At 40.3% G+C, this 27,692-nt stretch overlaps 2 protein-coding genes across 11 annotated transcripts in view; one reads left to right on the forward strand and one right to left on the reverse strand.

Annotated features, from left to right (window-relative positions):
• The window catches only part of Pds5b (PDS5 cohesin associated factor B), a 142,233-nt gene extending 140,970 nt beyond the window's left edge, over window positions 1–1,263 (reverse strand). For all 5 annotated transcript variants that reach the window (XM_052167463.1, XM_052167462.1, XM_052167464.1 and 2 more), the window contains exon 1: window positions 1,174–1,263. The gene's annotated coding sequence lies outside the window, so the exon portion shown is untranslated. The remainder of the gene's footprint in view (window positions 1–1,173) is intronic.
• A 5,860-nt stretch (window positions 1,264–7,123) lies between these two features.
• Window positions 7,124–27,692, forward strand: part of N4bp2l2 (NEDD4 binding protein 2 like 2) — a 69,925-nt gene continuing 49,356 nt past the window's right edge. For 2 of the 6 annotated variants that reach the window (XM_052168925.1, XM_052168926.1), the window contains exons 1-5: window positions 7,124–7,247; window positions 8,960–10,191; window positions 20,453–20,577; window positions 23,657–23,745; window positions 24,128–24,204. In XM_052168925.1, the coding sequence (XP_052024885.1) occupies window positions 8,960–10,191; window positions 20,453–20,577; window positions 23,657–23,745; window positions 24,128–24,204 (1,523 nt within the window). In that variant the 5' untranslated portion in view covers window positions 7,124–7,247. Of the gene's footprint in view, window positions 7,248–8,959; window positions 10,192–20,452; window positions 20,578–23,656; window positions 23,746–24,127; window positions 24,205–27,692 lie in introns of those variants that run through there. The other 4 variants (XM_052168929.1, XM_052168928.1, XM_052168927.1 and 1 more) reach the window with 3 other exon arrangements.

Raw genomic sequence — 27,692 nt, forward strand, 5'->3', positions numbered from 1 at the left:
CCCAAACACTAGCATCTGACATGCCTAGTGCACAGCCAAGAGATGGCCTCTCAAACGCACGCTTGTGCCAATTCAGTTGACTTTTACAAAAGTTAACACAGAAAATACCCACTCGTGGAACTCTTAGCTACATGTGCTGAGAACAACGCTTAAATTGCCATTCACCATTTCAGTCATTATAACTTAGCTACAGCCCTCCTCCTACACTACATACACCTGGCTCTTTAAAGGTTATTCGTGAAGTACACAGGCCTCCCCAACCCCTCAGGACCTCAGACCAACCTTCAAAATGAAACAATACAACCAAAGCTTCAACAAGTATTCAACAGAGAGACCACTCCTTGGAGCGATTACCGCCACCATCAGTTCCTAACACAAGTATCAGAGCAGCGTTCTTTGAAATCAAAGAGGGGGGGTGGGAGACTTTTAATTCTTGAGGGCTCCTAAGGATGGAGCGAGTGAATCACTCTTCTTTCAAACCCCTCCGGAGCTCGTACTGGAATAGCATGCAGCTCTGAAGAGCAGGTGCTGAATTTCGGGGTTCGGTCAACCCTGCAAACACCTGTCGGCTGCATGCTACATGCCCGCTCCTACGTGCAAGCATCGATCTTTAACGTACAGAGCAAAAACCGAAACAAAAAAAAAAAAAAAGAAAGAAAGAAAAGAAAGCAGACCCACAGCCGCCGCCAGGGCTTCTCCCGGACCGCAAACTTTTGGAGTGTCAGTGGAATAACGGTGCAGAGGCGGGCGAGCCCGCACCGTGGCACGCCGTCCGCGCCGCCGTGGGGCTGCACCCGCCGTCGCCCGAGGACTCTCTCGGCCCGCTCCCGGCTCTTCCCCGACTCCGGAGCAGAGCGGCGAGCGCGCCTCCCCTCGCGCCGGGCCCTCGGGTAGCCGGAAGGGGGAAGGCGCGCGGGGGGCTTCTCTTCGGGAGGCGGGGGAGGGGGAGGGGCGCGGCCGCGGCCCCCGCAAAGGTCACTCCCGGCCGGCGCGAGCGGCGGCCCCGCGGCCTCCCCGCCCCCGACCCCACCGCAGCCCCGCGAGGACACCGGGACACGCGAGGCTCGGCGGGCGGGCGACGGCTCCACGCGCGCACGCCCCGCTGGAAAATGGAGCGTGGGGCGCTGAGGCGAGGAAGAGGCGCTCCCTTTCCGTTACCCAAGTCGCTCCTACCTCCTGCCGCCCGGCTCCTACACTCCTCGCGCTCCGCCGATCTCGGGGATCCGCCGCCCTCGCCGCCGCCGCCACCACCACCGCCGCCGCCGCCGCCGCATCCAATCGCCTCCTCCCCCCCCTCCCCTTCCGCAGCCAGTCCAGGCCGTTCCTCCTCCTCTCCGCTTCAAAATGGCGCCAAGAGCAGCTCCGCGGCTGCTCCAATCGAACCGCGGCGGACGGCGCCCGGGGGGCAGGCAGAGTGCCGCGTGGGTTCTCAGCGCCCCCTGCCGGCCAGACGGCTTCTTGCTCAGGCGCGCGCGCGCACGCGCTCCTTAGCCCGCGCTCCGGGCCCCGCCCCCTACCCGGCGGCGCGCACGCGCAGGCTCCGCCTTGCTCGCGCGGCCGCCTCCGTCTCCTTGGCAGCAAAGTGATGGGCAGCTGTCAGTGCTGTCAGCCTTGACTCAGCCTCCCAGGCTTTGGCGGGAAATCTGGAGATTGCGGAAAACCCCCTTGTTTGAGCTTTTTTTTTTTTTTTTTCCCTCTTTTGAATAAGGTCTCACTTTGTCGCCCTAGCTGGCCTGGACCTCAATGTGTACACCAGGCTAGCCTTGATCTTACTAAGTAGACCAGGCTACCCTCCAGTTCAGAGATCTGCCTGCCTCTGCCTCTGCCTCTGCCTCCTTAGTATGGTCATGTGCCCTACGTCCGACTTTTTTTTTTTCTGAAAAAAAGTGCATTATTTTATTTGCAAATAGGGTCTCACTATGCAGCCCTGACTGGCCTGGAAATCACTATATAACCCAGGCTGGGCTCAATCCTCTAGCCACTGCCTTCCCAGTGCTAGGATTAAAGGTATGTGCCACCACTCCTGGCTTTTTGTTGTCTTGTTCTGTTAGACAGGGTCTCACTATGTAGCTCTGGCTGGGTCAGGAACTCTCAGAGGTCCACCTGGTCTGCCTCTGCCTCCCAAGTGCTGGAATTAAAAGTTATTCCACCACTTGTGTGATGTTTTTAAACCTTTGGTGCAGCATAGATTATGTGCTGTGTAATTGAAAGTACTAATGACTTCTCACTTACTAGTTGGTAGACTTAGGGATCCAGTTTCCTCCCACTGCTCAAGAACCCCCCCTTAATAGGACAAGAAGTGATTGGAAGGCCACAAGGATGCCATCCAGAAAATGAGGTTTGTCCTCCCTTGCCACTTCTGCCCTCAGTGCTGCAGCTGCGGCCTGGGTGGGCTAGGATGAAGGTTTCTCTTCACCCCCCAGGTCCCTGCCAGAGCTGACGAGTCTTGGTTGCCTTTTGCTCTTTGATGCTGTCCATCCCTGCAGTGAGCAGGTTCTCCCTGATATGATGTCTTCGGCAGTAGGACTGTTTCAGAGTGTTTGTTTCAACAATGAACAAATGAGGTGAATCAGGAGCTTATGATACGATGTTTGAAACAAAAAAATTAGGCAATGCAGGTTTATAAGCCACAGTCTTTGTGCTGGGGAAGAAGAGTTGTAAATCCTCGCAGACCAAACACCTTCAAACACTCACACCTATTCATTTCCTCTCTCGGCAGGGTTCCTGGGACAACTCTGTCTTCACCATGCACTATTTTGACAGCCATCGCTACATACAGGCTTCTACCCATTTTATGCATCCACTAAGCCATGGGAACTTTCCTATACAACTTCAATGTTCCCAGCAAGGACAGAATAGGAGATCTACATAGGTCTTTAAAAATAAAAGCTCTGGCTCTGGCTTCTTAGGCAGGTGTGGTACTGCACACCTTTAATCTCAGCACTTGGGAGGCAGAGACTGGCAGATCTCTGTTAGGATTGAGGTCAGCCTTGTCTACAAAGTGAGTCCAGGACAGCCAAGGCTACAGTGAGACTCTGTCTCAAAACCAAAACAAAAAAGCGGGTTATTTTGGTTCATGGGTTTGGAGGTTTCCATCTATGGTTAGCTGACTGTATTCTTTCCAAGCCTGGGTAAGGCAGACCATCATGGTAAATAATATTCATCACCTCCTGTCAACAGGTGTACACTTCCATGGCCTGGCCCCTGTGGCCTATTTTCTCCTATGACAGTTCTCCGCCTAGTCTCCACCAGGTCCCAATGAGGCCATTTTATGAGTCTGTGCTGGAGGTCAGAAGGACAATGTCAGATGTCCTGGAACTGGAGTTACAGGCAGCCGTGAGCCAGGAACCATGCCCGGGTCCTCTACAAGAGCAACAAGTGCTCTGAACCTCTAAGCTACCTCTCCAGCCCAGCAAAAGTATTCTTTATATTTCAGGGTTTCAAAATTGCCAGTGTGAAATTCCTCAGGATAAAATAATTGGACAGGATATAATCTCAGATAATTGGTCATTGGAACCATTCCAAAACTCAGTTGTATTTTCTAATCCTGGAAGAAGGAGTGGTATTTAAAAAAAAAAAAAAAAGATGTTGGTCTTATATAGATATGGTTACAGCTTTTTTGGTCAGGAAAAGCGTGCATCCAGTCCCCATCTGTCCTTCATTTGCTACCATAGTAAATTAGGCTTTGCATATACAACGACACCAATTATCTTATTCAGCTGCAGCTCAGAGACTGACAGAGACAGAGACTGAGCTACTGCTCCCGTGTCAGCAAGGCTGTGGTCCTCTCTGGAGGGTTGTGGAGGAGGGGATGCTAGTTAGATGCTTTCATCAACTAGGAGGTTCTCCTGTCTCTACAGCCATTTATACTCTTACTGATTTTCTTCAATGTTTGGAATGTCTGAAATAATTTTCTTACTTCTACATTTTCCTTTACTGGTTTGATACTATAATGCTAATTTCATATACATTTAGAATAGCTTCAGACACACTATATATAAGCAACTCCGGATTGAAAACCCATCATTTACAAGCATAGATTACAGCAACTGAGGCTTGTGAAATACGTTGCAGTAGCTCCGAAAACCTCAATAATAGATTGTACAAAATGACACATCAAACTGCTATATATTGTTAATGGTAAGTAATATGTTGTATTAGTCAGGATTCCCTAGAGTCACAGAACTTAGAGAATTAATATCTCTCTATATGTATGTATGTATACATACATATGTACACATATGTATATATGTATACATGTATAATATGCATATATCTATACACATATACAGAATTTAGAATGAATTACAGGCAGCAGTCCAGCTAATCCTACAATGGTGAGCTGTGAATAGAAAGTCCAAGAACCCAGTAGTTGCTCAGCCCCACAAGGCCCAGTGTCTCAGATGGTCTTCTGTATATACTGGGATCCCAAAGAAGGCTCCAGTGCCAGTGAAGGTGGATGTGCTAGTAAGGCAAGGACAAGCAGGAAAGGAGCAAAAGCTCTCTGCTTTCGTGTTCTTATATAGACTTCCAGCAGAAAGCATGGCCCATATTAAAGGCACGTCTTCCCATCTCAAGATCTAGATCACAGGCTTGTGTCTTCGTCTTTTTTTTAAAGATTTTTTTTTAGATTTATTTTATTTATTATATGTAAGTACACTGTAGCTGTCTTCAGACACTCCAGAAGAGGGAGTCAGATCTTGTTACAGATGGTTGTGAGGCACCATGTGGTTGGTGGCTGGGATTTGAACTCAGGACCTTTGGAAGAGCAGTCAATGCTCTTAACCACAGAGCCATCTCTCCAGATCCTTCTTTTTTTTTTTTTTTTAAACAAAGTCTATTGTGTATCAGAAGCAGTGAGTGAAGCCCTAGGACTGTAGACCCTTTAATATGCATAGAATCTGCAGCAGGAGGAGCTCTGGTTAGACTTAAGGAACATTACCTTACACAGGTCAATGTTGAAGGCTGGGGGCTTCAGGAAGGAGCCTTCTGTTTTAGAAAGACAATTTTGGGGATTTTTTTTGGTTTTGGTTTTGGTTTTGGTTTTTTGAGACAGGGTTTCTCTGTGTAGCCCTGGCTGTCCGACCAGGCTGGCTTCGAACTCAGAAATCTACCTGTCTCTGCCTCCCAAGTTCTGGGATTACAGGCGTGCACAACCACGTGTTTTTTGTTTTTTGTTTTTTTAAGATTCCTTTATTTATTGCATGTACTGTAGCTGTCTTCAGACACTCCAGAAGAGGGAGTCAGATCTCGTTATGGATGGTTGTGAGCCACCATGTGGTTGCTGGGATTTGAACTCAGGACCTTAGGGAGAGCCGTTGAGCCATCTCTCCAGCCCAGATTTGTGTCTTCTTATCTCAAAGGTAAGCACTAGAAGTGGATTCTTTCACTTCAAACCAAGCAGGAAATCTTTCGCAGGTGTGCTCTCCATTTCTGGGTCATAGCTCATTCCAAACAGTCAAGCTGACGGCCAAGAGTGGCCATCCCGTATGTGACCTCCGACAGTTAGACCAGAGCCTTATTAAGAAGGTGTTTATATTCAGAGGATGCTCTCAGGTTCTGGTGCTCATAGCAAACATAAACTGAAGGAGGCAGCACATACACTTTTATATGAAAATCAAATATGTTTCAAGAAGTCAGTGGGGGGCTTGAAGACGTGGCTCAGTGGTAGAGGGCTTATCTGCCATAACTGAGGTCCTAGGTTCAATTCTTAGGACTGAAGGGGAAAGCCAGGGAAAGTTTAAGGAGCATATTTCCAGCTGCTGCGGGATTATGGGATGTAGGAGATGCTGGGGTAATGTGCAGAATAGACAATAGATTTGGGGTTACATTCTAGAACACTCCAACAGATTCTTCACAATAGAAGGGCAGAAATAGGGATTGGAAAGGACCAGGGCAAGGACACTGCTTTCCTTTGCTTCATAAAGTAAATGGGTTTTCTCTCTTTTACACAAGGCTCTTAAGAGAGAATAGATATATAGATATAGATATAGATAGATATATTCTCACACAGGTAAAACACTCACATAAAATACTGATTTTTATGTATTTATTTTTATTAAAAATGATGCATAACTTGAAACTAAACATAAGGAAACAAAAGTCGCAATGAAAATTGTATTTCAAGAAGATCCTATCCAGAGATAGGTTGTGAGCCCTCTGGGTCATAATAATGGTGCTAAGTGTTCTAATATAAATATCCTACACTGTTTTTGTTGATTGGTTGGTTTTTCTAGACAGGGTTTCTCTGTGTAGCCTTGGCTGTCCTGGAACTCACTCTGGTCTGTGTACCAGACCAGAACTCGAACTCAGAAATCCGTCTGCCTCTGCCTCGCAAGTGCTGGGATTAAAGTCGTGTGCCAACACTGGCCGGCTTTACTGTGGCTTTTATCTATTATACTTAAAAATTAAAACATTCTTGTGTTGGAGCCAAGACTTATTCAAATATGATGAGATGGCCGATTTTCTTGTGGGGGCCCAAATGAAACAAGGGGCAAAGAGGATATCAAGCTAATAACAATGGAAAAGACAAAAAGGACCCTTAACTGAAGCTAGTTATTATTTGATTGGTATTTATTTTTAATTCAATACACATATTTATATAGCAGTTTTCCTATCAGGAAGTAAGATACTTTATAATATAATTTCCTTTCCCCTAAGAGTCATCTATCTGTTATGAGGTGCCGAGGTGCAAGCCCTCTACTCTCCCAGACAAGTTCAGAAGCTTAAAATTATACTTAATAGTGTTTCTGAGAAACCATAGCAACCAAATTCTGTTACACAAAATGTTTTCTTCTTTGAAGCCTCTGCTGATTCTTTTGACTCCTAAAAAGCCTGAAAACTGTTCACTCACCACAGAGGCTTGCGCATCCACCTGGGGGCGCCAAGCACTCTTGTTCTTTCTTAGCTGTGAACTCCAGAGAACATCGCCTTTATAAAGTTGATGTTTCTTTAAGTAACTTCCCCCACTCTAGGGCGGGTATCAAGACTGAGTCTACACTTGTGGCCAAAATAGCGCATACGTCATGCAATGGACTCTGGAAGACTGAGTCTCGGTGCCATGAGGTAAACTAAGATTGCAGGGAACGCCGGACTTCAATCCCCATAATGCCCGGCGCGAACCCGCAGTGCTACATGGGTAATCCGAGAGGCAGCGGCCATCTTGCGTATGGAACTGCTCCAGCCTCGCGTCTCTTTCCAGCTCTGTTCAGTAGCTACGTTTTGGACGGCCTTTCGCCTTCCCGGAGGTTCGTGTCTTCGCGGAAGTTCTTTTTTCGGGGGCGTTGTGGGAGGACTTGGGGAGGAAGGTGGTGGAAGTACATACAGAGCAATGGCTTGGGGTGAGGAAGTGTGCCAGTGTGTGTAAGGGAGGCATTTCCGGTCTTCACTGGTGGCTTGACACAACTCTTTCGCCTAATTGTGAGGGTGGAAGCCGCGAGAGAAGCCTTTCAGCCTTCGAGGCCTCCCCAGATTCTTAGAAGGGATCCTGACGTTTTCCTTAGGGACGGAGAAGCTGGGGCGCCTCTGACCTGGCAGCTTAGGGGTCAGGAGACCTTGGGGCCCAGGTAGGGTACTGGCGATGTCCGTGCACCCTTCTGCACTTCCTCAAGTAGCTATGACGTTAGAATGAGGAAGTGGGAGGGTGTGGCTGAGGTGGGGGCTGTTTCCGGGAAAATGGCTTTCTCCGCTCTTAGAGCTTCCTTCGTTTCTGCTAATGGCCTTTCTTCTCTAGTTTGTAGGGTTTTAGTTTTGATTCCAAGAGCAGGCCGAATGTGACCAAAGGAGAGCTTTTGATTTCTTAACGGTCCAAAAAAAAAAAAGTGACAAGAGAAGCGAAGTTTTGTTTTTGTTTTTTAAAGACGGTCTCTCTAAACCAGGCTGCTCTGGAGCCCATTTGTGTAGCCCACCCGTACTGGACTGGAAACCCCTATTGATAGGATTACGGGTTTGAGCTATCACTGCCTGTCAAGAGAAGTGTAATTTTAATTAAATTAATTTACTGACAGGGTCTTGGGTAATGCAGACTGACCTTGAACTTACTATGTAGTCTAAACTGGTCTTGAACTCTGGATCTTCCTTTCTCTGTCTGCCAACTGCTACTGTTACCGTCATAAACCACCCTGCCTGAAAAGTGTATTAGAGAAACTACTAGAAAAGATGAATGATATGATTTTTGAAGTTTCCTGATTATTTTTCCTAAGCATAATTTGTATCACTGAAATTCAAAACTTTTTTTTTCAATTATTACATTCAATTGGGAACTGCTTTTACACAACTTGGAAGGAAAAGGCCCACAAAAACTGCATTTTAGTTAATCTGGTATTTGGATGCTAAGGAGAGATGACTGAAGTTTAGACATTGAAGCATATACTCCAAAAGGCATGATTTTAAACAGGAAGGTATTCATGGTACATTGCACCAAAGCCATTTTAGAAACAAATGTCAATTCTCTATCTATACATACACATATAAATGCATACAATATGATTCAAGTTTCCAAATGTAGGTTCTTAAACTGGATTGTTTAAAGAGGACTGGTAGCACAGACTTGTAATCTCAGCAACTCAGAAGGATGGGGTCACTGTATTCTACAGAGTGAATTCAAGGCCACCCTTGTCAACTTAGTGAGACATTCTTACCATATGAAAAAAAAGACATAGGATATAACTCTGTAGTGGAGTGCTTGTTTAGCTTGCATGAGATCATAAGTTTATCTTTTGTACCTCCAAAAACAATGAGGTGCACATATATTTTTAGATGATACTAACCTCAGCTTCCTCCCATAAATTATTATGAGAGTACTTAGAATATGTGATTATATAGTTTGACTGTAGTTGGGAAGGTCTTACCATTAAATGATTGTATCAAAGATTCTTTTCTAAAGTTATTCTTGTGAAAACATGTTTGTTTATATATTTTTTTTAAACGTGTCCTAATAATTGTATGCTTTACTCCTCAGATGCCTTACAGTGAAATCGAAGCTAAGTTTTTGGGACCTGGGAAAGAACTAACAAGGGAACCATACTATAAAAAATTGAAGTCAGCTGCAGATGATGGTGTTTCCCCCCATCGAGGTGGTCCTGATAGTCACAGAATTCAAGAAAAAAACAGAAATACTAGGATCCCTGTGGCCACCATTACCTTCAGAAGACGTGTTTGTCCTCAGGAAGACAAAACAAGTCCAGATGTGTCAAAGCCTCTGCACGAGGAAATGCCTGGTGATAAACTAGGTGGTGCTGAATCCAGTGGTTCACAAACTTTGCAGGGTGGAAAGCCTTCCCCACTGGCCAGGGATGATGAAATCTATAGCACAAGTAAAGCATTCATAGGCCCCATTTACAAACCCCCCGAGAAAAAGAAATGCCGTGAAAGGAAGAGTGGGACAGATACTTTGAGTAGTATAGATAGCAAAAGAAGACAAGAGGAAAAACAGAACTCTAACTCTAAATTGGAGATCGACACGGAATTATCCCAGTTTTACAAAGAAATTGAAGAACTGGAAAATGAAAATGAAGCTTCCCAAGGAAGTTGCAAGGAACCAGAACCTTCCGAAGAACAAATTATTCCTTATGACCAGGCTTGTAATAACTTAAAATCTGAGGAGGAAAATAAAGACCTTAGTAATGGTCTTCAGTCACATTGTGGTTATCAAGAGTACTTAAAGGATGAACCAGATTATCCCTGCGATGAACAGTTAATACCTACATTTTGTGAAACTTCATTTCCTTCCTTCAGGCCTGAATGGCAGTCAGTACATCCTTTTGTCATGCCCCATGATCCTCTTCCCAGTTTTAATTATTTTAATATTCAAAGATTTGGTACCCCACTACATCCATCACCAGATGTTTTCCATGGACAAGATGACTCTCAGATGCAGAATGGGTGTTATATAGATAGTTATCAGGATGGCTGGAGCTGTTTGACTTTTGATCAGAATGATGAATATGCTAACTATGATGTGGCAAGCAATAATGTTCATCCCTTTAGAAATGGCTACAGTGTACAAGATGAAAGTGTGAATAATGTTTTCTGTGAAATCAGAGAGTGCTGGCAAGATCCTTCCATGGACAAGCATAATGAAGCAGACAGGTTTGTGAACCAGTGGTTTCAAGAGGAGAAGTTAAATAAATTGCAGAAATTACTTATTCTTTTACGAGGCCTCCCAGGCTCTGGAAAAACAACATTGTCTCGGTAAGTAAAAGATCCTGAGTGAATAATTGATTTTATTGCTTAAAAATAAATGAGTTATCAGTGATAAATGCCTTAGTATTTCTAGTAAATCTTTTATATTTGGGAGTGACATCTGACTAGAAATACTTTAAGAGATGTACAATAATGGGAAAGGGAGAATTTGTGTATATTTAGTTTCTCTTAAGGGCTTTAAAACTAAGCTACAGTTAAAACATCAACAAAATCAATGCTACTTAGCTTACCTTCCTAACTTCAAAAAAAGCTGGATTCTATATTAGAAAATCTGGATTTTGTTACTTTTTCATTTTATGCTGTTGAGCAGGTTTTGCTGTCTTTAATAGGGGAATGAGGGATATTTATTTTCTTAGAATTTGAAAAAAGAGATAACCAAAGGAAAGGAATATTGAGTGTATTAAGCATTATGCCATGTTCATTCCTGATTGGGAGAAATATATATGTAGATGTGTGTGTATGTATATGTGTATATATATATATATATACGTAAATATATATATATACATACATACATATATGTATGCACATATATATACATACACATTTTCTTTTTTTAAGGAAAAAAAGGGTATCGGATCCCATTACAGATGGTTGTGAGCCACCATGTGGTTGCTGAGAATTGAACTCGTGACCTGGAAGAACAGTCAGTGCTCTTAACTGCTGAGCCATCTCTTCAGACCAGACATGTTTTCATTCTATGTGTATGGGTGTTTTGTTTCCATTGCATCTGTGCACCACGTTCTGGAAACAAAACAAAACAAAACAAAACAAGTTAAATCTCCTGGAACTAGAGTTACAAACATGTGAGTTCTGGGATTTGAACCCTGGTCCTTAGAAAAAGAATCCAGTGTTCTTAACCACTGGGCTATCTCTCTAGCCCTGTGAGATTGAATTAGTATGTTTTAAAAATTTAAACCTGTTGGATTAAGCACTCTGAATTAGTGGAGTTAGAACTTGTGGTGTTTTTATTGTGTTTCAAAATATTTCAGATTTCTAGTTTACAATTTAAAGATAGTACAGCACAATTTGTGTAACTATGGGAAATAACTATAAATTTCTTGTCATTATATAGGATGTATGCTAAGCAAGGTTTGTTTTGTTGTTGTTGTTGTTTCCTCCCCACCCCCAGACAGGGTTTCTCTGTGTAGCCCTGGCTGTCCTGGAACTCACTCTGTAGACCAGGCTGGCCTCAAACTCAGCAGTCCGCCTGCCTCTGCCTCCCAAGTGCTGGGAGTAAAGGCGTTAAGGCGTGTGCCACCACCACCCGGTGCAAGGTTTTAAAAAATGGTATCGTTGGATTAAAAAAAAGTCCGAAGAACTTATATTTACTTGTAATATGGTCTAAAGAAATAAAATTCCTTTGTATGCTCTAAAGAAATTTCTTTAATATGGTCTAAAAAAGATAAAATTTCTTTGGGCCAGTGGTTCTGTACCTTTCTAAATCTGCAACCCTTTAATACAGTTCCTCACGTTATGACTGCCAGCCATAAAATTATTTTCATTACTACTTCATAACTTATTTTGCCACTGTTAGAATCGTAAATATCTGGATTTTCCAGTGGTCTTAGGTGATCCCTGTAAAAGGATCATTCATCCCCTAAAGGGATTGGGACCCAGAGGTTGAGAGCCACTGCTTTAGACAAAATAACAGACATTCAGTTGATAATACAAAATTTCAAGCTAGATTATAAGCTATTTAAATTTTCTTTGTATTTTGATTCATATTATTTATGTTAAGATTTTATAGAGAGCTTTGAAATTAAGACTCAGAAGAATGAAGTTTTACAAAGAGACAGTATTCTAGATTTAAACTGTCAGAAAATAGTTGAGGTTTGGAAATTGGGTGAAGTAAATCTACTAGTTAGAATTGAATATAGAAAAATTATAAGAAAGTTAGGACAACAGTTTGGAGAATGTTAAGATGAAGCTCAATAGAATTTCAAGAACACTTAAATCTAGTGAGAGATTAGGTAGAGGTGATTATGTGTATATCTGCTTGGAGAAAGGGTGAACATTTAAGAGTGAAAAGATGGATGCATTTTTATCACAATTTTCAGTTTAGAGGGTACTTTGACATGGACAGTTGGGTGAGCTGGGTTGTGTTTTCATTTTATAGAAGCAAAGTCTAGAAGGGATGGTCGAGGTTATCAGAAGCTACATTTAGAAACCAACCCTCCCCAACCCCCAAAAAACAGTGAGATAAAAATGATAATGTAGTTTCCCCTGGGTTTTTATTTTTTAAAGGCTTTAAATTTTTATTTATCCATCTCTCTACTATGTTTGTGTATATCTCAATTGCCCTGCCTTCATTTCTAGTATCTACTACATGTGTACTTCTATATGTGGTTCTCACTTCAAGGAACTTGGTTAAAGAGATAAGAAAACACCTCCCCTCCCACCCCACCTCCCTCTCTCCAGACTATCTCAGGCTACCAAACTAAGGTACTGTCTTAAAACAAAGATATTTGTTGTTGATTGGGGGGGAGGGGGTTGGTTGGTTAGGTTTCAGTTCATCTTTTTGAGACATGGCCTCTCTCTGTTAGCCCTGGCTGTCCTCGAACTCACTCACTGTGTAGACTAAACTGGTTCAAAGTCACAGAGATCTGCCTGTCTCTGCATCCTAAGTGCTGAGATTAAAGGTGTATGCCACCACATCTTACTTGACCCCTTCATGTTTAAACCACTAACCCTTGGATTGTTTGGCATTGAATGTAAAACCTCTTCTGGAGTCGGGCATGGTGGCGCACGCCTGTAATCCCAGCACTTGGGAGGCAGAGGCAGGTGGATTTCTGAGTTTGAGGCCAGCCTGGTCTACAGAGTGAGTTCCAGGACAGCCAGGGCTACACAGAGAAACCCTGTGCGGGGGGGGGGGGGGGGGGGGGGGGGGGGGGGGGGGGGGACCTCTTCTGGTAAGAAATACTTTCATAGAGGCATTCGCTTTAAAAACAAAGTCTGAAGAAAAGAATAAGGAATTGTTAGATAACACAGCTGATTTGGAAAAATTAAGTTTCAGTATGAGAGTGAGTCCCATTTCTAGTTTAGTCCTTATTTCACCATTTAGCAGTGTTTGCTCCTGCCTGTGATACAGCGGCTTTGTGTGTGTGTGTGTGTGTGTGTGTGGTTTTTTGGTATTTTTCAAGACAGGGTTTCTCTGTGTAGCCCTGGCTGTCCTGGAACTCACTCTGGAGACCAGGCTGGCCTCGAACTCAGAAATCCGCCTGCCTCTGCCTCCCAGAGTGCTGGGATTACAAGCGTGCACCACCACCGCCCAGCACAGCGGCTTATTTAAAGATTGTTTAAATGCCTCCTGTTTGTTTCTTCATTTTAAGACCGTGTATGGTAGCCTGAGGTAGTCTGGAACTTACTATGTAGTCTAGTATGTCCTGGAACTCATGCCCTGTGGTGCTCTAGCTTCCAGACATGTCTGCGGCATTGCAGACATAACACTGTAACTTTTTGAGGGCTTTATTTATCTTTATGTCCTTAGTAATTTCTAAGTTTATATAGCTTTTACTAAACTTTCCTACTTTATGTTCAGTATCAGTTACACAAGATAGTATTATCTTTTCATGCATTGATGGTTGATCCAAGCCATTTTGGTTATGAGAAGGCAAGGGTTACTTGTTTCTGGAACTCTGCTTGTTAAAATTATTATTGCTTGATTTGGGGGGGGGTGCTTAGGGATAAATTATTATCATTATTATTGATTACTACTACTATTACTACTTGATCTTGAGAGAGAGGGATATAGGGATAGAGCCTGAGCCTTGTGCTCGCTGCACAAACATTCTTCCACTGAGTTTTATCTCTAGCCCTTGGTTTTTTTGAGATAGGGTCTTCCAAGAAATCTCAGGCTAGCTTGAAATTTGCCGTGTAGTAGAGACTGGCCTCAAATTTAGGAACCTCTTTAGTACTGACTGGGATTACAGGCAGCTTGTTACTTGGCTTGTTACTAGCTTTTAATGAAAGTATTAGACTGAATTCTAACACAGATGCTGACTTTCAATACTTAGGACTAAGCAAGAGAGAAACACATTTCTTGTAACATTTGTAGATGTGATAAAGTGGAGGTTGCCCTTCCAGGCTACTTAACAACACTTTGACAGGTTCGTTTGAGGTGTAGGATTCAAGGATATTTGAATACAATTTTGTTACTATTATAGTTGTCCTTAGGTAAACAGAGTGCTCTGACCCAGTATTTGGACATAGAACCATTTAAGGACCAAGCCTTGTTGTCGATGTTGTTGGTGTTGTTGTTGTTGTTAAATCATGCAAGGGAAAAGGGATAGTTTAAAATACTTTATCTAATTTAATTTCTTTGCTTGTGAGTGTATTTTCAGAAACAAGCTGTCAATTTCATAAGCAAAATATATAGTGTTTATCAAAGATAACAGGTTGTTGAAAAACTTGTAACATTTGTACATTTGGAGAATAGTTCAGGCTTAACTAGCAAGAAATATAATTTCTCTGATTATGCAACTGCCTAGGATACAACCTAATTATCCAAATGGTCTCACCTGTACTAAAGTATTTTAAGGTAAATTATAACAATTATGTTGAATATAATATAATATATTTTATATTTTAAATCTGTCCAGTATTGTAAGCAGAAAGCCAAGCTCTGCAGCAACAGCTGTGTTGTTCAGACCCTCAAAGGAGGTAAATAATAATTATAGAAATTAGTATATACATTGTTTTAGTACATTTATCTCATAGCATATCCCTTATAAATACTAGAACTAGAACTTTGTACTTCTAGAAGTAACTAAAACTTGCCTAAAACCATACTATCTCCAACATGGTAAGTGAACAAGACATTTTTGCTGATGACTTCATTCATTCATTCATTCAAGATCTCAGTGTGAAATACAAGGCATACTAAAACTTGTGAATTTCCTACTAGTACTGCCATATCTAGCTTTTGTTGAGGATTCTGAGGCAAAAGACTATACAGGTGTCCCTTGGTATTTGGTTGCAGACTCCTGTACAAGTATCAAACACTTTTACTACTTAAGTCCCTTAAATAAAAGGGCATCACATTTACATATGCCTTATGTAGTCCCACATGTATACTTCAATAATCTGTGGGTTCCTTAAAATGTCCAGTACAATGTAAATGCTGTTAGTTAATGGTATTTTAAGAGCACTTGAGGAAATGTTCAGTGATGGTTGTATGATATATTTAACAGATTTATTTAAAAAATACTTAAAATTCTACCTTCTGTCTTACGCCATTCAAAAAATAACTTATAGATGGATAAAGGACCAACATAGAAAAATTAAGAAGAAAATTATGGATCAAAGAAATATAGTAATATGGGCTAGTAAGATGGTTCAGTGAGGTAAAGGTACCTGCTGTCAACCTGATGACCAGAATTTGATCCCTGGAGCCCACATGCTATGTGTCGCCCCCCCAACACAAAATAAATGTTGCTAAAGTGTAAAGATACCTAAAAATACCTGATAATTTACAATCCATGATATAAAACGATGAAAGAACTTTAGAAAACAACTTTTAATGTTGATATTTTAAATTAAACCATTTACCGTGGTAAATGCTGGGCATGCTACTTTCTGAGGTAAAGAGAGACTTGAGATCAAATATTTGAGAAGAAGTGATTATCCTGTGTCTGCCCAGTGCAATCACAAAGCTTCTTAATTTGACTATGGCCACAGACAGAAGCAGAAGTCAGAGCAAAGGCTCCGCTCTGCCCACTTTGTACTAACGACCAAAGGCCCTACAAACTGTGTCTAACCTGTAGAAACTAGAACAGGCAAGACAGCTTTCTCCTAAACTTGGAGACAGAAGACAGGCCTGGCCACTTAGCAGGGAAACAGCAACATGATAAGTTAATGGTCGTTTTCAGATCATTTGTAATAGTAAACAGAGGAACTTTTAAAAAGCGTTGTTTGAAAGTGAATTATTTCTTTCTTTTTGTTTGTTTGTTTGTTTTGTTTTCCCCCTACCTTGCTTTGGAAAAGAATGATCTTTGTTGAACTCAATAGGAAATACTTGTCTCTGGTCTTAGTAGTTCTTTATTCTTATCTGAGAAATGTTACCCTTAAGCACCTGGGTAAAGTACTCCTGTACCAGGGTCTTGGCCTGTGCCAGGTTCAGTATCATGGTTCTCAACTTGTGGGGTGCATCTCCCACAGGGTCACATATCAGATATTTCCATCATGATTTATTACAGTCATTAAGTAGTAACAAAATAATTTTGTGGTTGGGTTTTTTTGGTTTTGGTTTTGGTTTGGTTATTTTTGGTTTTGTGATTTTTTGAGACAGGGTTTCTCTGTGTGGTCCTGGCTGTCCTGGAACTCACTCTGTAGACCAGGCTGGCCTCAAACTCAAATCCACCTGTTTCTGCCTCCCAAGTGCTGGGATTACAGTGCGCCACCACGCCTGGCTTGTTTTTATTTTCAAAACTGGGCTTACTTGTTATTGATATAATCTGAGAAAATTTTATTTACTATTCAGTGATTAATTTCATGTTAACAATCTTTAAAGTTTAAACATCTGTTATATTTTAGAGAATCATAGGTTGTTTTCAGTCTTATGTCTTAGGCTATTTATTGCATTTATTTATCCCATTACAGATGGTTATGAGCTACCATGTGGTTGCTGGGAATTGAACTCAGGACCTCTGGAACAGCAGTCAGTGCTCTTAACCACTGAGCCAATTCTCCAGCCCTGATGATTTAACTTTTATAATTACTTTCTGTACTGGTTAGTGTTTTGAGAATTTAATGATACTGACTACATATGTGTGAGACATATAAAGATAACTCTTGACAAAGTTTGACTCAAGTGGCCACTGATAGTGTTTAATTAGTCTAGAATATTAACCTTCTGAGAATCCATTTAGAATATCTGCCTAGAGATAATTCTGAGTATAAGAATTTCAAAAATACTATGTTATTATTTTCAATTTACATGTTTAGTATGGTATCCCATCTCCCTAGATTAATTGAATTTCCTGAATTGAATCTTCATAAAATAAGATGGTTGTTAAGTTTGAAAAGGATCCCTGCACACTTCATGCTGTCTGGGAAGAAAATGTCTCATAAGGCTCAACTTTTGCTCATTATTTATGTATTTAAGAAGGTCTTCATTGGCCGGGCGGTGGTGGTGCGGTGGTGGTGCATGCCTGTAATCCAAGCACTCTGGGAGGCAGAGGCAGGCGGATTTCTGAGTTCGAGGCCAGCCTGGTCTACAGAGTGAGCTCCAGGACAGCCAGGGTTATACAGAGAAACCCTGTCTCGAAAAAAACCAAATCCGGAAAAAAAAAAAAAAAAAAAGAAGGTCTTCATGGGGATTGTTCGTGTTTTTCTGTTATACTAGTTAGATGAAAATGGACTATTTTCCTATTCTTTTAACTTGGAGAACTTAGACCATTTTTTAAGCATAATGGAATTATTAGCATCTTAAAAACCATCTGTTAATAGGTTATAGAACCAAATAAAAGCATGAATCTAGGAATGACAATCTAGACTTTGGTACTGTTGAATATAATTAGTTATGTGGTTAGTTATAACAAAATACATATTCGAGTGATTGAGCTTAGGTTTAAAATGGTATTATGGCATCTTAATTTTTAAAAAAAAATTTAGATTTTTAAAGTTTTTATATGTTAAGTGTTTTGCATACATGTGCATGCTTGGTGTCCTTAGAGGTCAGAAAGAAACATTGTATTCCCTGAAACTGGAGTTATACATGATTGTCAGTTGACATATGAGTGCTAGGGATTAAATCGAAAACTTCTGAAAGTTGACTCGGTGCTCTTAACCACTGAGCCTTCTCTCTAGCTCCAAACTTTTCTTTTCCATCCACAAAATACTTAAAAATCTTTATAGTTTTTTAAAACTAGGCTATTATACAAACTAACCAATGCCATTGTAGCATTTTATATGTAATTGTTCACTCCCTGTCCACACCCCAACTGGTTTCCTTTCTTCCTTAGATAGTCTTCTCAAAAAAAAAAAAAAAAATCCAACTCCATTTCTCCCAAAGTACACAGACAACCCAAACCTTCACTTCCATTTAGTGTGATTAATGTAATTTGCTATAATATAAAATAATGTGATACACTATAGTCCTGTAACTAGCAATGTAAGTTTGCCTATTTTGAGACATTTTTGTTACAAGATTTTACAAGCTGTGGAGAGGAGCAGTGGCATTTGTCATGTTAATAGTGATGTCCCCTACCTTCTGGTAGGAAGTACTCTGACACTTCCGGGGCCAGCTTGTTTACCCTTAGGCTGCCTCCTCCACCCTTCACATTATCACATTTCCTGGTGGTTTGCTTAAAGAGTTGAGAGGCAGCCAGGCAGTGGTGCACGCCTGTGATCCCAGCCTCTGGGAGGCAGAGGCAGGCGGATTTCTGAGTTTGAGGCCAGCCTGGTCTACAGAGTGAGTTCCAGGACAGCCAGGGCTACACAGAGAAACCCTGTCTCGAAAAAACCAAATCCAAAAAACCAAAAAACAACACCACCAACAACAAAAAAGAGTTGAGAGGCGATAGTGAAGCTGCGAGTTACTCTTGTTTGATCCAAACCCTTGTCTTTCAGTGGTTTCCCTTTCTCATGACACTCCCAATCTCACTGATCATGGAGAGCCTCGTTATAGTCAGAGTTCTTGTTGCTTTAGATTTCTTTCTTATCATTTCTTAAGCAATGAAGTTTATATGGCTATTTACATTGTTTTAGATGCTCTAATCCGAAAATTATTTAAAGTATATGAAAGATGTATATAGCTGGTATGCAGATATCACACAGTTGTATGTACAAGGCTTATTGCCACCAGGGAACAATTATAATTTCAAGAGTAGTATAAATTACTTGTACAGGCCAAGGTAAGTATAGTGGATTTGACTTTCTTTTGCTGTTTGTGGAATAATACTGTGATTGAATAACTAAGAACTTGAGATTGGAACTGATGGTTTGGGATTCTGGATTCTTTTCAAATTCTTTTGTCTTTCTGTCCACATTTCCCTACTTACTATTTATTACTGTAAGATGCTATCAATTTTTTTTGTATTTTTTGGGGGGTTTTTTGTTTTTGTTTTTTTTGTTCTTGTTGTTGTGTTTTTTTTTGTTTTTTTTTTTTTTTTTTTTTTTTTTTTTGGTTTTTTGGATTTGGTTTTTTTTTTTTTTTTTTTGGAGACAGGGTTTCTCTGTGTAGCCCTGGCTGTCCTGGAACTCAATCTGTAGACCAGGCTGGCCTCAAACTCAGAAATCCGCCTGCCTCTGCCTCCAGAGTGCTGGGTTTACAGGCATGTGCCAACACTGCCCGGCTTGTTTTTATTTTCAAAACTGGGCTTACTTGTTATTGATATAATCTGAGAAAAATTTATTTACTATTCAGTGATTAATTTCATGTTAACAATCTCTAAAGTTTAAACATCTGTTATACTTTAGAGATCATAGGTTGTTTTCAGTCGTATGACTTAGGCTATTTATTACTCTCACATGTGAGTCCTGTACGTTTGTGCTTAATAGAAATGAGTTTGAAAGTTGTCTTGGGTCAAATACGTTTTTCCCAAATGAATGGCTTCCTTAATTTTATTTGATTTTTTTTTTTTTTTTTTTTTTTTTTTTTTTTTTTAGGTTACTTGTACCAGAGCAAGATATTTCTAGGTTCTTTTTTTTTTAAAGATGTATGTATGTATGTATGTATGTATGTATAAGAGTACAGTGTAGCTGTACTGATGGTTGTGAGCCATCATGTGGTTGCTGGGAATTTGAACCTAGAACCTCTGCTCGCTCTGGCTTATAGATGTATTTATTGTTATATCTAAGTACACTTTAGGTGTCTTCAGATGCACCAGAAGAGAGCATCAGATTTCATTACAGATGGTTGTGAGCCACCATGTGGTTGCTGGGATTTGAACTCAGGACCTTCAGAAGAGCATCTTAACCACTGAGCCATCTCTCCGGCCTATTTCTAGGTTCCTAATACCAATTCACAGAAAGCTAAAGCAGGTATAGTTGTTAACTGGTGTTATTTGGAAAGCAATGCATGGTGTTCTAAAGTCTCAATACAAATGCTGCTTTACGGTTTTCTTATCTGCAGTTAGGAAGAGTGAAGCATGACATGATGTTTAAAATCTGAACAGCCTGAAAGGACCAGTGCTTCTGTTGTTCTGCCAGAGCACCTAAGGAGTCAGTGCCAAGATTCCACTGCTAACTTGTTTGTCCTGTGGTTCTTTTGTCTGGTTATAGATCTTGTGATTTCTTTTGTTAACAGAATTCTGCTTGGTCAGAGTCGTGATGGCATCGTGTTCAGCACTGATGACTATTTTCATCATCAAGATGGGTACAGGTACAATGTTAATCAACTTGGTGATGCCCATGACTGGAACCAGAACAGAGGTTTGTTTTGGGCCAAGTATCCTGGGATAGAGTATTTAACTACAAGTTATACCTAGGTTTTATTTTTGACTTAGACTTTTACCAGCCAGATGACTTTGACAAACTGTTAATAGATTGGAGTCCTAATTTCTTCTTATGTAAGACAAGATAATAATTATTCACCCTCTCTGGTCAAGATGGTGAGAATCGGTGAATTTAGATAGATAGAATGAGCTATAAATAGTTTATCAATATAAACTGATAAAATACAGGTAGGGACATTTCAGTAGGTTTCTTTTACACTTTATGAATAATTCAAAGAATTCTGATACCTTTGTTTTGTAGTATGAAAGTTATTTCTACCCTGAATAATACTAATGTCTTAAATCTTAATAAAAAATACCTATTTTAGTTTTACTATACAAGTTGATACTAAAAGAACCCTATCTAATACTTCATTTTAGAAGACATGGGTCAGTTTCTTTACATGTGAATATGGTCTCAATCCTGACAGTCCATTTGTATCAGGTGAGGGATTTCTCCCCCCTTTAAAAAAATTACAAGACTCCTTAGGGCTCAGACCTAGAGATTCTGCTTTAGTTTGATTTAGATTGAGACCTAAAAGCTGTGGATCTTTATTTTATTTATTTATTTGTTTGTTTGTTTGTTTATTTATTTATTTATTGGTTTTTTGGATTTGTTTTTTTCGGAGACAGGGTTTCTCTGTATGGCCCTGGCTGTCCTGGAACTCACTCTGTAGACCAGGCTGGCCTTGAACTCAGAAATGCGCCTGCCTCTGCCTCCCAGAGTGCTGGGATTACGGCGTGCGCCACCACCGCCCGGCGATCTTTAAATTTTTTAAATTAAAATTTTTTGTTTTGTTTTTGTTTCTGTAGCTCTGGCTGTCCTGGAACTTGCTTTATAGACCAGGCTGACCTAGAACTCAGAGATCCACATGCCTCTGCCTGCTGAGTACTAGGATCAGAGGTGTGCATTACCTCTGCCCAGCAGCTGTGGACCTTTAAAAATGTTTTCATTTTAAAAATTTTATGTGTATAGGTATTTTATCTGGATGTAGATCCCTGGTACTGGAATTACAGACAGTTTTTGAGCCAACAGAGGTATGCTGCAATAGAGAGTTATGGGTGCAAGGAATTGAACCTGCATCCTCTGGAGGGGCAGCCAGTGCTAATCTGAGCCATCTGCCTTGCTCTAAGTTGTTTGTTTTTAATTTTCTAAATGATTATAATGTGTATTAGATCTAGAACTATCTAAAAAACATGTGTACTATAAGTTCTGCTTAACAACCTGCATTTAAGCTGATAAGATGGCTTAGCAAGTAAGGCATTAAAGTAGTCTTTAGAATATGCCTGACATAGCCAGCCAGTGGTGACGCACACCTTTAATCCCAGCATTTGGGAGGCAGAGGCAGGTGGCTCTCTGAGTTCGAGGCCAGCTTGGTCTACAGAGCGAGTTGTCCTCCAGGACAGCCAGGGCAGCACAGAGAAACCCTGTCTCCAAAAACCAAAGAAAAAGAAAAAGAATATGCCTGTCCTAAACATCTGTATTAGATACTTCCTTTTTGCTAAGACCCAATACACAACAAGAAGCAACTTAAGTGTATTTTGGCCCACGGTTTTAAAAGAGATACATGGGAGGGGGAAGAGAAGGGGGCGTTTCGGAGGGATAACTCAGAAAGGGGATACCATTTGAAATGTAAATAAAGCAAATATCTAATAAAAGGGGGGGATACATGGCAGAGAAGGCATACCAGGAACATGATGCATCTGATCACACTGTATCTGCAGTCAGAAAGTACAGGACAGAGTATAAGAGTTGGACTATTAAACCTTAAAAGCTCATCTCTAATGACCCATTTCTCCAGCAGTGCCCCACCTCTTAAAACAGTATTACTATCATCAAGGGATTGATTATTCAAACCTAGTGAGCCCCAGAGGGACATTTCCTCCTTCCACTATAAACGGTGCATCCAGTCCTTTGACATTGCTGCACAACTGTGTGGTCTAAAGCCTTATGATGTTTCAGGTGATTTTACAGTTTTGTTTTGGGCCACAAATCATGGCGACTCTGAGCACATGTCCATGAAATGCAGGTTGGACATGGCCTTGTTACACTATTAGTCTGGCTCCTGTATTTCAAGAAAATTTCTGACTTTGCATTCAACTTTTATAATTTTTCTAAAGTTTTAATCTACTATCCCTGAGGTGTACTTACACTGTTGTTAACAAATCACTAAGATAGCGCTTCTCTCATTGTCAGAAGATGGCCTTGGTACAGGTGATGGTTTAGAATTAGAGTTGCATTCTCACACATATGAGAATCATTCTAAGGAATCCACAGAAATCAGTTCAACTGTGGTACTGAGCTACGTGATAGCTGAAATGTTACTTGTGGATAATGTCTTTCTTTTACACTGACATTTCAAATGCATCATTTAAATTTTTTTCAATTTATTTATTTTTATGTGTGTGTATGTGTGTGTGAGGGCAGATACACATGTGCCCAGTCTGTGTGAACATCAAAGAATACTTGTTTCAGGAGTGACTCTCTCCTTCCATCTTGTTTTGAGGTAGGGTTCCTCTTGTTTCTGTGGGTATGCTCTGTAGTCCAAGCTAGCTGGACAGTAAGGTTTAAGTCTGTTTTCCTGTTTCTGCCTTCATCTTTCTGTAAGAGTTCTGGGACTCTTTTCTGTCTGAGCCATCTCTCTCACATTTTTATTTTACAGAAATGACCTGTAAAAGATCATACTTATTATTGCTTTTCGGTGTTTTGTTGTACTTTTCATTTGAAATTTTTTTCTATGTAAGTAAATTTTTGTTTTTTGTGTCTCTATATTTCCTGTTAATGAGATTAGGTCTAGACTTAAAGCCTCATTAGCTGTCAATGAACAAAATGATCCAAGATGATTTTTGCAGTTTGTTGGGTTGTTAAAACCAACATCCAGTCCAAAGAATATACCTAGCATGTCTTGTATTTCATGGCACTAATTGAAGAGATGCTACAGTTTTTGTTTTAATTGCAAGATGTGTTGTTTCTTTCTACCAAATATTTCTATTTTACTGATACGTTTTTATTTCAGCAAAACAAGCTATCGATCAGGGGAGATCTCCAGTTATAATAGACAACACTAATACACAAGCCTGGGAAATGAAACCGTATGTGGAAATGGTAAATAATAGACATGCAAGTTTTTATTTATTCTTAACAGAATTTCATATTCTAAAAATTGGGTTAATCTTTGATCTTTATCATTAAGACATTTATTTTCCTTTGCTTTCTCAATAGGTTTGTTGGGTTTTTTTTAGTCTCTTAAAAATAGAGAATGATGTTTATGATTGGATGTGCTCATCTCCTTAGTTACTCCTGGACTTGAAGATAGTAATTGGAATTGACTGGTCCAGTTACAGAGCCTTAACATTTTTCTAAGCCACATTTACCAAGAAGCGTTTTTCTTGGTTGAGCAGCCTTCCTATTGTCAGATGAAACTTGTATCTATGTACCTTCCTTTCCTTAAGATTGTTCTCTGGGTTTTGTCTTCTCCCCTGTGTAGGCCATAGGAAAAGGATACAGAGTAGAGTTTCATGAACCGGAAACTTGGTGGAAGTTTGATCCTGAAGAATTAGAAAAGTAAGAGCCTCATTTTTATTGAATCCTTATCTTGTTTCTTTGATTTATCTTTGCATGGTTAGTTTCTATCTGGCTTTGCGTGTCATCTTTGTTAGTTGGAACCAGGGACTATTTATTTTTTAAGAGGAACAAGTTTTTGAAGAAATTTGCCTTATCAAAATTTATCAATTATCTTTTGCTAAATGTGCTTGGTTCTTTTTCTTAATCTGAATTCTTTTATATAAGTTTAATGACTGATTATGTGACATTAGGCCTTTGCCGTAACCCCTTCACCATCATGTCCCCTTGTGGGTCCCACCATCACCTTTACACCTTGTGTTTTCATCTTGCTCTGACTTTTCCACCTTTCCATAATTCTATCCCAAGAGCCTGGGCATCACAGTGTTTGGGAATTACAGTTTGTTTGTTTGTTTTTGTTTTTTCTTCTAGAATGGTGATGCGGTGTATTTAGCTTGTTTTTCTACCTATCAGAGTTGGGGGCAATATGTCGTTTCAGACGTCTTAACATTTTTGCTGCAAATTATGACCAGTCATGTTAAATAAGAGTCTGCATGCTCTAGTTTCTGTGAATAGGTTGTTTTCTGGCCAAGAAAACAAAGGGTTTGTGAGTTTTGATTCTGGGCTGTTTAGAGGGTTTGTTTTTACATCATATTTGGTGAGATAATCCCAGAGTTTCATACATGCTAAGCAAGCACACGTCAGGGTTTTGCAGATTTCAGAGTGAGAGACTTGTGAGGAACTGTGGACTCCAGATTTGGAGCGTCACTCTTGGTTGTGTAGCCAGAGCCTTCCTTCCCTTTATGCCACTGCTTGGCTCCTCACTCTTTCCTTTCCTTGCTTTGATTCCCTTCCTCTTTGGTACCAGTTTTATTGAGGTATAATTCATATACCTTACAACTTACCCATCTAAAGTGAACAATTCAGTGATTATCAGTGTCTTCATAGAACTATAGAGATGTCGGTCCTTTTCCCTCTTTATATTCCATCAAAGTTTGCCCCCATCCTGCTTCCAAACAGTATTTTGTATTTTCTGCTGGTGTTGCTAGAGCACATTAAACACACATTTTACCATAAACTGCGTCTTAGCCTTCAGGCTTTTGTTCTGTGTATGGGGCCCAACTATTTCTCCACCTTTCATTCCTTTGACTATTCTCTTTGTGACTTGTGCGCTGTATACTGTTGATAATATGGATGATATTGCTTGCATACCAAATTATATATGTTACACTCAAAAGAGATGGAATTTTAAAACAAAGGTAGTTGAGCCGTGGCATACAGATGAGTGATTACACTGTCCTATAGTTATGGCTTCATTTATGTTTGAGAAACTGTTGTAATTACAGTTTTTTGGTTGGTTCTTTGGTTTGTTTTAGTTTGTTTTGTTTTTTCCAGACAGGGTTTCTCTGTGTAGCTCTAACTGCCCTGGAACTCACTCTGTAGAGCAGGCTGGCCTCAAACTCAGAAATCCACCTGCCTCTGCTGCCCAAGTGCTGGGATTAAAGGCGTGCACCACCACTGCCCAGCTGTTTTGTCTTTTTGAAATGGAATTTTACTCTTTAGCTCTAGTTGTTTTGGACCTCATTCTGTAGACTAGAGTGGCCTCAAACTCACAAGAGATCTGCCTACCCCAGCCTCTCAAGTACTAGGATTAAAGATGTGAGCCACTATGCCTAGCAAAATAATATTAATATAAATTAGCAGCCACTTTATTTTAACTGATATGTAGCATAATTTGAACTTTGGAAGAATTGGATAGAACAGATAGCTGATTTTGGCCCTTGTAGATTTAGTCATATTTTACCAACTTTTTAAATTTTTATTTCAGTTGTTGTGTTTGGGATTGAACCCAGAGTTTCAAGCATGCCAAGCTACTGATCTACCATTGATAAATTCCCCTACTATATTTCTTGTCAATATTTAACCTTGTATCTCTTTATTTTTCCCTTCTGTCTCTGTTGTTGCTCTTAAACTTTTGATTGTAAAACATTAGTTTAAGACCAGGTATGGTGGCATACTTTAATCTCAGTGAGTTTGAGGACAGCCTGGTCTACAAAGTAAGTTCCAGGACAACCAAGGCTACACAGAGAAACCCTGTCTCAAATAACAGTAAAATTATTAGAAAAGTCGTGAGTTTGTGGCTTATTTCTAGGAAAAATTAGTAAAGCAAGAACAATACTACAAATAGAGAAAGCCTGTTCCTGTGTGTTATCTTAAAGTCAGAGCCATAAAGTAAGAAACTGTAAGAGTAGATAAACTATCGAAAGGCCCGAATAATTAAATGACTTTTGTCATTTTGTAATACTTGTAAAGAACCCTTGTAAAGTTAGAGGAAGAGCTAGGCTTGCTGCCCCGAGCCTGTAACCCTAGCCCTGGTGAGAGAGACTGACGCTGAATGAGACACATGCCCAGCAGTCACTCAGTAGGAGAGCACAACTGTTCTCTCAGAAACTTGTCCCACCCCAGCATGGAGGTGGTGGTGATGGTGGCATTTTGGGGGAAGACCTGATAATCTCTTACTGCTTACAATTTTTGGAAATTTTACCTTGTAATTTTTGCCTTTGTTTTGGTTTTTTTGTTTTGTTTTGGTTTGGTTTTTTGTTTGAGACAGGGTTTCTCTGTGTAGCTCTGACTGTCCTGGAACTCACTCTGTAGACCAGGCTGGCCTCGAACTCAGAAATCCACCTGCCTCTGCCTACCAAATGCTAGGATTAAAGGTGTGCGCCACCACTGCCTGGCATAATTTTTGCCTTAATATTATTGTTTAATTTTGTCTTTTCCCAACTTACGCGAAGATGTATAAATAAAATCATATATTATGTATTATTTGTGTCTAATTTTTCAATCGACATCATACTATATTCCTAATAATAAGGTACTGGTAATATAAAAATTTTAAATGAAGTAGGAAATGCTGGGTATGGTGACACACACCTTTAATCCCAGCACTTGGGAGGCAGAGACAGATGGATGAAGATCTCCGAGTTTGAGGCCAGCTCAGTCTACATAGTGAGTTCCAGGATATCCAGAGCTACATACTGAGGCCCTATCTGAAAAAACATAATAATAATAATAATAGACCTGTCTCAAAAACCCAGTAATAATAAGTTAATTAACAAGATATAAAAGTATCATAAAGCCAGGCAGTGGTGGCGCACGCCTTTAATCCCAGCACTTGGGAGGCCAAGGCAGGCGGATTTCTGAGTTCCAGGCCAGCCTGCCTGGTCTGCAGAGTGAGTTCCAGGGCTACACAGAAACCAAAAAAAAAAAAAAAAGAAGAAGAAGAAAAGGTATCATAAAGTAACTGATATATTTTTTATTTTTTGATAAGTACTAGCAAATTTATTTGGTTTTTTTTCTGTAATTCTCAAAACACTATCTCATCTTTTTTTTCTTAAAATTTTCATTTTTCCCCTTTTAAAATGTTAAAAGAAATTGCATGTAATATATATTGATCATATTCTTTCCTCTCCCTAACTCCTTCTAGATCC

Source organism: Apodemus sylvaticus, chromosome 22, assembly GCF_947179515.1.
Source record: "Apodemus sylvaticus chromosome 22, mApoSyl1.1, whole genome shotgun sequence".
NCBI lineage: Eukaryota > Metazoa > Chordata > Mammalia > Rodentia > Muridae > Apodemus > Apodemus sylvaticus.